This window comes from Netta rufina, assembly GCF_964035555.1.
Source record: "Netta rufina genome assembly, chromosome: 1".
NCBI lineage: Eukaryota > Metazoa > Chordata > Aves > Anseriformes > Anatidae > Netta > Netta rufina.
The window spans coordinates 154921575-154935208 of NC_140123.1; the positions used below are offsets into that span (position 1 = coordinate 154921575).

The 13634-nt window shown below is 41.4% G+C and overlaps 1 protein-coding gene across 1 annotated transcript in view; it reads left to right on the forward strand.

Annotated features, from left to right (window-relative positions):
* TMTC2 (transmembrane O-mannosyltransferase targeting cadherins 2) overlaps window positions 1-13634 on the forward strand; it is a 255410-nt gene that overhangs the window by 95977 nt on the left and 145799 nt on the right. The window contains exon 2 of the mRNA XM_084306356.1: window positions 6207-6777. Coding sequence (XP_084162482.1) covers window positions 6207-6777 — 571 coding nt within the window. The remainder of the gene's footprint in view (window positions 1-6206; window positions 6778-13634) is intronic.

The following is a 13634-nucleotide window of genomic DNA, read 5'->3' on the forward strand; positions in this document are numbered from 1 at the left end:
CTTTGGTGGTGGTAGGTATTGCTTTAATTAGTTTAAAATATGATTTGAATGTAGGTGTTTTTTCTGCAGTGTCTGGTGTGTATAGTTGTGTTCTCAGAGCCAGCAACTCAGGATCCTATATATCACTTAGCTACTTGTTACCCAGTATTTCCCATCTGAAAACATCTGAGTTATTGGCTGTTCCTTAGAGATTCACATAAATATTTGTTCTTAAGAGAAACTGAAAGCTGCAATCTGAAACCCAGAGGATGCACATAATTTGGTCTCCTGCAGGTGTCCCTACTCAATATACAATATAGATAGCTTTTTTTTTTGGTGAAGTGGCACTGATAAGTTTTTACAGCCTGCTGGAATTGTAGATAAATCCCACTTTCACAACTGTTGAGAAGGAATGAACTTTAAAACAGAACATGCAAGATATAATTGCTGCCAGACATCTACAAGAACGGTAACTAGTTCCCTTGAGTCTATAATTAAACATTTAAATGAATGAGTTTTCATGTACTTATGCTTATTACTCAGAAGACATCTCTATGCACTAGATAGTATTTTCTGATTTTTTTTTTTTCCTTTTTGCTGCCAATGCAGACTATATGTATACTGTAGTCTGTGGTCATGTATGAGAATTGTCCAAAGTATGACCATCATAGAATCATAGAATATCCTGAGTTGGAAGGGACCCACAAGGATCATCAAGTCCAATTCCTGGGTACACACAGCACCACCCAAAAATCAGACCATGTTTCTGAGAGTGTTGTCCAAACGCTTCTTGAACTCCAGCAGGCTCGGTGCCATGACCACAGACCTGGGGAGCGTGTCCTAGTGCCCGACCACCCTCTTGGTGAAGAACCTTTCCCTAATGCCCAGTGTGACCCTCCCCTGTCCCAGCTCCATGTTGTTCCCTGGGGTCCTGTTGCTGCCCCAGAGAGCAGAGCTCAGCACCTGCCCCTCCGCTCCCTTTGTGACAGAGTTGCAGGCTGCCATGAGGCCTCCCCTCAGCCAATTGTTCTTTCATCGTATATTTATCTAGCTGTATGCTGAACATTTTGTCCAGAAGGATACTGTGAGAAACAGTAAAGAAGTCTTCATTGAAATTCAAGAAGATGACATCAACTGGCTTCCCTTGGTCAACTAGATGGGTGACCCTGTCATAAAAGGAAGTTTGTTAAGTGAGACCTTCCCCTCATGAACCCGTGTTGGCTGTCACCAATGTTGTCCTTCAGGTGTTTTTCAGTAACTCCCGGAATAATTTTGTCCATAATTTTACTGGGCACTACAGTGAGACTGACAGGACTCTACTTAGCAGGGTCTTCTTTCTTGCCCTTTTTGGGCAAGAAGACATGGACATGGACAATGGACAATGTTTGCCAGCATCCAGTCAACTTGGACCTCTCCAGATTCCCAAGACTATTGAAAAATAATTGAGAGAGGTCTTACAATGACATTAGACAGCTCTTTGGCTACCCTGCGATGAATCCCATCAGGCCCCATAGACTTATATATAACAGACAACCAAATATGTTAGACGTAGGCATGTACAATAGATGATGTCTGTTGTTTGCCTGCTTTCTGACCACATATCTGCCTAACAAATAGCCTGTGAGAAGTTTGGAAACGTAGATTCAGCTACTGTGTATCTGGGAGATGTGAAGCTAATTTCTACTCCAAAAAGGAGTCTCTGGCAGTTTCTTTTCCAGGCTTGTTGTCTCTACAGGTAATGGGTGATCTCGTAACCATCCTTAGCATGACTCGTTAAGATATACTGTAGAAACACTCTGGGGTACTTTTCCATTGTTTTTTATGAAAAGGGAGTAAATGAAAAATATTCTAAAATGATCTTGAGGAAAAACAAGGAAGAACCTCCAAGTAGAGACTTGCCAGTCTATCACTGCCTATCTATTTTATGTGAGAGAAGGCTGGGCAATAGCTTCCTGTGTGCACATTTGGGAGTTCTCCTTTTTCTTAAAAATATGTTCCGTACTTCAAATGCTGATGTTCATTTTCAGCATATGGGGACCATTAGCAATATTGAAGCTGGACATATGGCTTAACGCGTTAAATCACTTTAGAATGTTGCATCTGTTTTTTTACCCTGGTGTTAACACCTGGATCGGTTTAGCACTAGTGCAGAAGTTTAGGACATATAGAGCTGTTAATTTTAAAAACATCTGGGCTTTTTTTTATGCGTGTATATGTGCATGTGTGAACTGCTGGGTCTCCAGCATTATTTGAGTTTGATGAAAAAAATCTTACTTGAATTGTGATGAAGGTGTGTACTGACCCAGGCAAATCAGCAGTTTATAAAGCAGGAGACAGAAGAAATCTTTTGAGTAGATAAGCACATGATTTTCCCATGCAGCTTTTGTCTTTCTTCCGACTTCTATTTTTAAAGTATTGATAGCTGGCTATGATTCTTCTTCTTTCTTTTTTTTTTTTTTTTTTTCTTCCTCTCAAACCGATCCATTTGTTGTACACTGAATAAGATATCCCGCTCTCCCGGGATGTGTGAAATGGGCAGGCATTAAAAATTGACGAAAGCGAGTTCCCTGGCTGAGTCTGCAAGCCTTATCTGAGGCTGCTTGAAAGTAAAAATGCCAGTTGTGTTGGAGCTTTGAAAAACGGCTTTCCCTTGTGACCTGCTGCCTTTTAGTGAGAGCAGAGTTTACAGCTCTTTTTAAGAGTGATGAGTGCAGTTGGCGAGTTTCTCTTGTTATGCCCATTAGCAAGATTGGACTAATCTGCAGGACGTAACCTGGAGGTAAACTGTGAGTGAAGGAGAAGGAGAAGACAAGGCTAAAAAGGCGTTTTGTAGTTTCCTTTATCCCAGAGTCTTTCCTGGAGCCAGCAATTAATAACATTTTCCTATCTGTGGAGAGCCACGGTCTCTGCGAGTGCACAGACATTATAAAGGACATGTCAGCACTGCCTGCCAGGGCATTAAGAGGGACAGCTTTTAAAATTGCCGTTGAAATCAGTGACTAAGCACCACTACTGAAGCAGAATTAACAGCTTGTTAATTTAATAATTAAAGAAAGGTGGGGCCTTGCTAGACAGGAGCAGGGCAGCTGGGGGCAGCTGGGCCAGGCCATGGACCTGTGGGAGGGCCTGGCGCAGGGCCTGGCCAGGCTGTGGGAAGCTGGAGACTTTTTTGCTTTTAACTCATAGGGCAAAATGGCATAGAGCTGCCTGGCTCTGGTACCTCGGATATTCATTTTCCTGCATCCTGTTGTTCAGTCAAGTGAAATGTTGACCACGTGTGGATTTTATTACATTTGATAATGTGAAATAGGGTAGCAGTTGAAGCTTAAGTGAGATGCACTTCTTTGCTGTCTGACATCTAGTTTCATCTCTTGTATTAGTGTTTCCAGTACCCCAAAACATTAACTAGACTATTTTCTAAACATTAACTAGACTATTTTGTTGTTGTAACATTCAAACATTTAGCAAAAAATAATCATGTGGAAAAAACTTTATTTCAAATCCTCTCTCAGAGAGGGTATAACATTTGATATGATTGGGCCATTAAGTGAGCTGGAACCAGCAGTTTCTGTATTTTTCATGCTGACAGGTATTAGCCTATGCTACCCTTACACGCATGAGAAACTACATTTATTTCACAATTGTCTGATGAATTTTGTAGCCCAGTACAGGGTGATCAATACTGTATCTACAAGGCTTGCTGTTTATTTTTTTAAAATATGAACTGGACTGAACAGGAAAGGATCAGGCTTGCATCAAATTTGGTCTTACGACCGTAAAAGAAATTTGACTGAATTAATGCCTTCAGAATATACAATAGCTTTCTTTATGATTTTGAGGAAAGCAGTTTACTTTTGGCAAGGAAGAGACCAACAAGGGGATACATACTGCGTGGGAAGGAATGGTAGGGCAGCTGTTCACTTAGAGGGACAGAGCCGGTTCCTTTTCTTATTAAGTGCAGTGTGGAGTCATTTTATACATCTGTATCAGTAGCTTTATACATGTATACATGTATATATATGTTTTATAGATGTGTACAGTTACTTTTTTTTTTTCTCTTATGAAGTGGTTGTATGGAAATGGAAGTATTGGAAATGGGCACATCTGCAAAAGATACAAAACCGTACATTTCCTGGGAATAACGTGTTTGCTATCTAGCCTTTTTGCAGCAGAGCACTAAGCCTCTGAAGAGGGCAGTTGCAGTGGCAACTTACTTCTTTGCTGCCACTTACTTCTTTAGTATTTCCCCAAGAAAAAGATGTGTTTGTAGTTCAGGGTTTCAACTCTAAATTCTGACATCTGATAGCCGTTCTTAACACCACTCACTGTTCAGGAGCTTGTAGTCCTAGATACTATTCTTTTCTTGGAAGAGAAAGGAATATTTCTAGCCTAACACCTGCTTTACTTTTACCGAATTCCTATTTTTTTTTTTTTTTTTTTTTTTTTTCCCCTCATGGTGATCCTGAGAGTGCTTCTACAGACTGAAATCACAGAGGACTTAGATTTCAGGAAGGGACTCTGTGGAAGGACAAGATAAATAAAGTGAAAACAAAGATCTTGTTTTCTTCCAATGTTCTTTTGTGACTGGACTGAAATGAGAAAAATGTGTGTGGGGTTGGGAAAACAAATAGAAGCAACCTAATCCACTGCATAAGCAGAAGTCAAAATGAAAATTTTCAGGCATTCTAGAAGGCATCATCAGATCTTTAAGGGATTTAAGCTGACCTCTTCATAACCTCCATGTGCACAGAGACAAAAGGACACGCCGGGAGGAAGCGTGTCAAAGCATTACAGCAGTGCGCTAGACAATGGAAATGCTGAGCTGCATGTTATTTAGAGCATTTGCATGAAGATTCTGTGACATAGCATATCGGTGTCTGACCATTTTTCTTTAAAGAACAAGACAAAATTGCTGAAACTAATAGTATAAAAACTGGAGTTTGGGTACAGGTTGCAAGGGACATGTTTCATGGGGAAGAGAATGTAAGGCAAATCTGGGCAAATGAATTGGACTGCTGCATTTCCAACACTGGCACGAATTTCACACTTTTTTTTTTTTTCTTTTCTGTATCATCTGAATTGGAAAACGGTTAATTATGGGAAGGTATTTTTTGGAAAGGCCAGAAGAGGGAATGACTAAAGAAATAGAGATAAATCATTTCTCTTGTTTAATATTTTTAACAGTAGAGTCTTGAACTCTCTGGATTCTTAATTAGCCATATAAAATAAATGCTAAATGAGTTAAGCTTAGTAGTAAAAACAAAGCACTTTTACAGAATAGCTTAAATTTTGGTTATGAAGACAAGTAATTAATTAAATTCTAGCCATCATTTTGAGCTAAGCAGGTCTCACACCTTCTTCCTCAGCATAAATTTTAAATGCAAATGATTGGATTTGTACAAACATAGGGGACAGATTTTCACAGTATTGAATTAGAGATGGAGACTGCTAATGGCTGGCACTCGTCCTTGCCAGGGTGGTTGGAAACAAAAATGCTGAAAACTGCATTATTTTTTTTTCCCCAGTCAATCTGACACAGACTGGAAGTCATAAGCTAATACAATGTAAAACATGTTTTTTCCTCAACTGTAAATATAAGAAATTTAAGGAGAAGGTGTATTTTTAACTATAAAATATTCTGCTGTCTGTCTCTAGCAAGGTGTTAGCTGAAAATGTTGTCAGTCAAAATATGTATGAGAAAGTTGTGGGAGTGTCCACACAGCACCACAGATTTGCATGTTCCTACTGACTTTGTGTTTGTTGTTCATCCATGTCAGTGAGATTCATTCCAACATCTAAATTAAAATTTCAGTATAAAAGGCCAGTTGGGGTTTTAGTTCTGAATTACTGGAGGATCAGTTGTTTCAACAATAACGTTTGTCAGTTTTTCATATTTCTTTTACATTTTAATTATAACTCATCAAATCTTAACCGATTACTCTTGGGTTAGATTCAGATGAATGCCACTGAAGGGTGTTTTAATTTAATGGAAGCAGCATAACATCTGTTTCTAATGTTTTAAAAGCCAATTTATATGGAAATTTTGCTTTAGCAAAAAGTCAATAGATGTGGACTTCTCTAACACCTCCTGTAAAAATTCAAAACTTGAATTAAAGCAGCATCAACACAATGCCATTCTTTCTTGCTGTAGCAGTGTGATTACATTTTCATAGCCTCTCATTTGTATCCTTTTCCTTCTATTGAAATGGAATTTTTGTCTTTTATAGCCGAGCCATCAAGACAAACCAGGACCTTCTGCCAGAGACGCCGTGGACGCATATATTCTACAATGACTTCTGGGGAACACTTCTCACTCACAGTGGGAGCCACAAGTCATACAGACCTCTCTGCACGCTCTCCTTCCGCATCAACCATGCTGTTGGAGGGATGGACCCATGGGGCTACCACCTTGTAAACGTCCTGTTGCATGCTGCAGTCACAGGCCTTTTCACAAACTTCTCCAGGATCCTCTTTGGGGATGGGTACTGGACCTTGATAGCAGGTCTGCTGTTTGCATCCCATCCAATCCACACTGAAGCTGTAGCAGGGATTGTGGGGAGGGCAGACATCGGAGCCTGCCTCTTCTTTCTGCTTTCCCTGATGTGTTACGTGAAGCACTGCTCTACGAGAAGTTCCTCAGCTAGTACTTGGGTCTGGATCTTGGGAACGGGAGTGTGTGCTGGGTGCAGCATGCTGTGGAAGGAGCAAGGAGTGACTGTTCTGGCAATTTCAGCAGTGTACGATATCTTTGTATTTCATCGGCTGAAAATGCATCAAATCATTCCTGCTTTATACAAGGTGAGTCTTCTTTTCTTTCCAATAAACTATTCATAAAGCACCAGTCACTATTAAACAGGTGCTAAATGAGTTTCCAAGCACACAATAATCCTTAGTAGTTTAGTCAACTCTGAAAAATATGCACAGATGTCTGATACTGAAAGTATGTTTAAAGCAGTTTAGTAAGGACTTTTTACATTTTGTTTAAACAATGTGCTATTACCCATTGCTATTATTTGACGCTGGGGATGTGTTTCTTTCAATTACTTTCCTTGCTTCCAGCAGCTCTCTCCTCATTCTGTTTACCATCAGGCACTGGATATCTGGCTGCCTTTTGCAAAGAACTCATTCGTGCTCTTATCCTCTTGTATCTTGCAAACTCAGCTTAGTTTGGTTGAGCATGCAAGTGCAGCAGCTGATACCATCTACAGGCTCCCTGAGGCAAAGATAGTGCTTTTATTGTTCTAGTTTAACAGAGTTGCACAGAACCTGGGTACATGCCTTTGGCATGTATTTTTTCTCCCCCTAGTAGGAAATGTGACACAAATCTTGTACTGCCTTACCAAACAAAATATTTCTAATTTTTCAGCTTAACTGGCCTAAAGGCAAGCAAGTGAAATAAGAATAATAATAAAAAAATGTGCATCAAAACCCTCTCTAACTTCTCCTCAAAGCTCATGTATTTTTGTGGTACCCATATACCCTGTCTGAAATCAAGATTCAGTTACGTTAGTTGCTGTACAAGTGACTAGTACTGTACAAGTGAAAACAGAGTCAAAAGAAAGCAAGTAGTCTCTCACAGCTGATAAACTGTTGTGACATGTTGACTTAGTTATGCACTTTTCTGGCAAAAATGAATGTTTTGACAGTATAATATCTTATGTTTTTTTTTTTTACTCACATATAAAATATGTATAGAACATTAATTATTATTACATTGCCCAGTACTATCTATTTTATATTTTCTATGTACCCGAGTTTACCCTTTCATATAAAATATTGTTTAGAGAAGTCTAGTGAGACTGTCTCTGGCCTGCTCCATTAAAAGACTGGAAATTATTTTCCAAGGCTGCTATTTAATTGACATCAGTGGATACTTTGACAGTGGCCGCTCCCACTTGGAGTTGGGCATCTTGGAGGAGGTCCATAAGTCCTTCTACAAGCAGCTAGGTAGCATGATCACGAGCACTGGTTCTCATGGGGGACTTCAATTTTCCAGACATCTGTTGGGTAAGCAACTCAGCCAGGTACGTGCAGTCCAAATGGTTCCTGCAATGTGTTGAAGACAATTTTCTGACACAGGTGGTGGAGGAGCTGACGAGGCAGGGGGTGCTCCTGGACCTTGTCCTTACCAGCAGGGATGGGCTTGTTAGGGTTGTAAAGGTTGGGGGCAACTTGGGATGCAGTGACCATGAGATGGTGGAGTTCAAGATGGAACTTGATGGAAGAAGTAAGGCTAAAAGCAGGATTGCAACCCTGGACTTTTGGAGAGCCAACGTCGACCTCTTCCGGGACCTGCTTGGGAGTACCTCATGGGCTAGGTTGCTAGAAGGCAAGGGTGCATGTGAGAACGAGGCTACATTTAAACAGCACTTCTTCCAAGCTCAGGATCGGTGCATCTGTAAGAGTAGGAAATCAGGGAAGGGGGGCAGGAAACCTGCATGGATGAGCAAGGAGCTCATCGGTAAGATCAAAAGGAAGAAGAAGGTTTATGAAATGTGGAAAAAGGGCTTGTCCTCTTGGCAGGAGTATAGAAGGGTTGTCAGGGCCTGCAAGGACATGACAAAGATGGCTAAAGCCCACCTAGAATTGGGGCTTGCAAAAAAGATAAAAGATAATAAGTTTTTTTTTTTTTAAGTATGTAAACAGTAAAAAGAAGACTAGGGATAATGTGGGTCCCTTGCTGAATGAGGGGGGTGTCTTGGTAACGGGAGACACCGAGAAGGCGGAGATACTGAATGCTTTCTTTGCTTCAGTCTTTGCTTCAAGGACTGCCCCCCGGCATTCCTCAACCCTGGAGGGAGGAGAAAGAGTCTGGGAAGTGGAGATCTCCCCCCTTGTTGACAAGGGAGTGGTTCAGGAGCATCTGAGTGGGCTCAACACACACAAATCCATGGGTCCTGATGGGATGCATCTGCGTGTGCTAAGGGAGTTGGCAGATGTGTTTGCCGAACCTCTCTCTATCATCTTTGAAAGGTCCTGGAGAACAGGAGAGGTGCCTGAAGGTTGGAGGATAGCCAGTGTCACTCTGGTCTTCAAGAAGAGCAAGAAGGAAGATCCGGGAAACTACAGGCCAGTCAATCTCACCTCTGTCCCTGGAAAGGTGTTGGAATAGCTTGTTCTGGATGCCATCTCCAAGCAATTCGAAGAGAAGAAGGTTATGAGGAGTAGTCAGCATGGATTCACCAAGGGGAAGTGGTACTCAGCCAACCTCATTGCCTTCTATGATGGCATCACCAGCTGGGTAGATGAGGGGAGAGCAGTGGCTGTCATCTACCTTGACTTTAGCAAGGTTTTTGATACTGTCTCCCATGACATCCTGCTAGCAAAGCTGATAAAGTGTGGGATAGAGGAGTGGACAGTAAGGTGGGTTGAGAACTGGCTGACTGACCAAGCTCAGGGGGTGGTGATCAGCAACACAGAGTCCAGCTGGAGACCGGTGACTAGCGGTGTTCCCCAGGGGTCGGTGCTGGGTCCGGTCTTGTTCAACATCTTCATCGATGACCTTGATGAGGGAATAGTGTCTGCCGTCAGCAAGTATGCCGATGACACAAAGCTGGGAGGAGTGGCCAACACACCAGAAGGTTGTGCTGCCATTCAGTGAGACCCGGACAGGCTGGAGAGCTGGGCAGGAAGAAACCAAATGCGGTTTAACAAGAGCAAGTGTAGAGTCCTGCACCTGGGAAGGAACAACCACATGTATCAGTACAGGCTGGGGAATGACCTGCTGGAGAGGAGCTCTGAGGAGAAGGACCTGGGGGTCCTGGTGGATGGCAGGTTGACCATGAGCCAGCAGTGTGTCCTCGTGGACAAGAGGGCCAATGGGATCCTGGCATGCATAAAAAGGACTGTGGCCAGCAGGTCAAGGGAGGTGATCCTTCCCCTCTACTCTGCCCTGGTCAGGCCTCACCTGGAGTACTGTGTCCAGTTCTGGGCGCCCCGGTACAAGAAAGACAGGGATCTCCTGGAAAGAGTCCAGCGGAGGGCCACAAAGATGATACGGGGCCTGGAACATCTTCCTTATGAGGAAAGGCTGAGAGACCTGGGTCTGTTCAGCCTGGAGAAAAGAAGACTGAGGGGGGATCTCATCCATGTGTATAAATACCTGAGGTGTGGGAGACAGAGGGATTTGGCCAACCCCTATTCAGTGGTTTGTGGGGACAGGACAAGGGGTAATGGTCACAAGATAGAGCACAGGAAGTTCTCCACCAACATGCGAAAGAACTTCTTCACGGTGAGGGTGACAGAGCACTGGAACAGGCTGCCCAGGGAGGTTATGGAGTCTCCTCTGGAGATATTTAAGGCCTGTCTGGATGCCTACCTGGGCAGCCTGCTCTAAGGAACCTGCTTTGGCAGGGGGGTTGGACCTGATGATCTTTTGAGGTCCCTTTCAGCCCCTTCAGTTCTGTGATTCTATAATCTCCCACTTGGGACAACTCCCAGTGGACAACTCCCACTTGGAGTTGGGAAATTTGGGTTTTGATTGTAGCATCTGGCCAATGTGTGACAAATCCAGACCACTGTGGCAATTTGGATGCTGTCATTTTGATTTGAAATGACTTTTTAGTTTTATTTTCACATAATTTTGAAATGACCATGATATAAGAATGGTGTTTTAAACTGATATTTTAGCTCTTCTGAAGTAACTAGCAACAACAGAGCTAAGTTTTCTTACTAAAAGCTTTGGTTTTAATTTGGTTCTCTGAGTTTAGACATACAATGATGACGACTAGTTTATTTTGGTATTAAAAAAAATCCAACAAAACAGATTATGTAGCTGCTTTCAGCTTCACATCTTTTTGAGACTGTTTGGGTGTTGCCTTTTTCTTATTGTTTTGGCCTTAAAACATGTCCCTGGTAAGAATTAAAAAAAATCTTTCTTCCTAGAACAAACTGTAAAATCTCCTTAAGTTAACAAAATCAACTTTTGATTATTTTTTTTTCTTTTAATGTTGCCTATATTTTTTTGCTTGAAAAGACATTCCTGCACTGGAACTTGTATGACAGTAGCCATTCACAGATGTGTCTTCCTGTGCTAGCAACTGGCTTGAGTATTTCAAAACCAGAGTGCAGTTTAAAACAAAAGAGAACCAAAACCCGCCAAACTTACCAAACAAAACCCTGTCTTGTTTCAAAAATGTTTTTTAAGAATATCTGGGGAATTTGAAAGAATTGAATCAACTTATGGGTTCTGGAACTTGTGCTTTGCATTTTCTCAGTGTGGGAAGGAGATTGTAGAAGAAAAATAAAAATAAAAATCAGAAATCAAACATCGGTCCAGAAAACAGTTATGGTCTTTGTGTAGGAGAAGAAAAGTGTAAAATGGAGCCAAGGAAGAGAGGAAAATAATTTTTAAAAGATGGCTAGCTTAAATCTGTACAGAGTAAGTATGCAGTAATAATACAAAACTGAATGCAGAATAAACAGCGTGCTGCAGTATCCTTGTAATGGAATGGTTGAAAGGATCTACCCTTTTCAGTCTATCTAACCTTAAGCTAAACTTTGTCCAGCTGAGCTGACACAGCTGTTTCAAAGGTTGTGCTGGAAACTAGAACAAAGAGGAAATGCAGGTGATAAATAACCCTTAAAAAACAAAACAAATATTCCAGATACAGCTTTAGGAATTGGATACTGGCTGTATCCTGTCTGTATTCAGTTCTCTTTGTTGCCCTGCAAACAGCTACTGAGAGGAATGCTGAGGTGTGGGGGCAGAAACGAGGAACTGAGAATGAGGGATTTCGGGGAGCGGGTGGTTAAGGACTTGGGCTAGCTTGCTGACAGACTATCACTTTTGTCTTCTGCAAGCCTTTTGAGAATGTCACCAAGGGAACTGAGACACAGTTAATTATGTATAAGGAATTGTAACATTGCTGACTGCCTTCAGGATGGTCAGTGAGAATGAGCTGGTAAAAACAGCCTTAAAAATGCTCCAGCAGACGGAAGAGATGGTATTGGGGTTCCGAGGCTGTTTTTTTTTTTTCTTCATTTTTTTTTCCCATTTTGTTCTTATCATTGGACCAAGTGTCAAATAACTATGAAGTGGTGGCTACTACACAAGACCAGTAGCCATTTATGTGGCTAACACCTGTGATCACGGTGAGTCCCGATGTGTCACATCAAGTCCGTGACAGCATCCCATTGCAATTGGAAAAGACTGGCAGGGCTTCTGAGCAAGGCAGCAGCAGAGCAGGACCACCAGCAGAGCAGATGAACATTACCCGTTATTTAGAAGCTATTTTTAATACACTTTTAAAAATGTATATCATAGCTGCTTATTAAACTATCCAGCTCTTTTCCCTGTCATCTACATATTGGTTATTCAGTAGAACTTGGCTGCTGATCTTTTTCCCTTTGCCAAGTCTTGTTGTATTCCTGTCTGCCTGCAATACTTGCTCTCTGGCTGGCAAAGTTGTCAGTCTGAACCCAGTTTGATTTGGTTAGCTCTATTTTATTCTGTCTGACTTGCTTTCTAAGTGTGCTCTGATAAGAATATATCCCCTGTCTTTAAGTCAGCAGAATTTGTTGGAAATTATTTATTACAGTTGTAAATGAGTTGTCTGGAGTGAGAGCAATTAAAAAAATGTGTCTCTAGTGGGGCAAAGCATTCTTCATGGAAGAAAGCTGGTATTTTGCTTGATTTTCAGTATTTTAGACCTTGTTTCCACTGTAAGTTGCATGGCAGGTATGCAGACTGATTGAATTGTCATGTGTCGTATATACCTAATGATAGTACCTGTCAGCAGTCAGACTTGCACAAGTTAAACTACCAGAAGTGTAGGGGTGTGAGGGGGAACCTGACTATGGGAGAGAGCTGTGATCAAGTTCATAATTATAGAAACTATGCAAATTCAGAGACCTAATTCTTTTGTACTTGCAGTCCCCAGTTTGAGAGCAGAGCCATTAATCAACATTGCTGTACACAGCCTTCTGTCCAATTAGTAGGACAAAGCTAATATAAGCCCTGTGGTACTGCCCTTTTTTAAAAAAAAAACAAAAACGTGGGAATGGAGCTGGACAACATTAGCAGTTAAAAAGAGGAGGTGAATGCACTTAATACTCATTTTTAATATAATGCTAATGATAAAATATTTATTGCTATGTGGTTTATGTGTACAAACTGCCTTACCAAAATAATGAAACCAGGTGTATGTTCCATTAATATTCCCTGCTATAGTATGGTAACATTTTGCCAGATCAACATACTGTTAATGCAGAGGGTTCCCTGTACTAAAATAAGGACACCTCTATTTTCCCATCACTTATTTGACTAACAACCCCAGCCCTGGGAGGTCTGTCTCCCATGTGGAATTAGTTACTGGTATCTATAGCTGAACACGAACCGCAAATTGGATTGCAGGATGCATTATCTAACCTTTCTGTGCTATTATAACAGTATTGGTTTTGTAAAACCCAATTCTGTTGGAAACCTATATTTTATTTAAGGTAATTATGGAAACCTGGGCCTCTATGGATGACATGTTGAACCACCAAACCAAACACTGCTTTCTTTTATGTTCTTGGAATGGCCTTATTTGTGGGTGATATGTATGATTCCTGCTCAAAATAGGACTTTGTGTATTAGATAAAGCTCCTCATTTTTGAGAACACTCTAGACTTGAAACAAGCCACCTTCTCTATTCTTTGAAGTAGCGACTTTT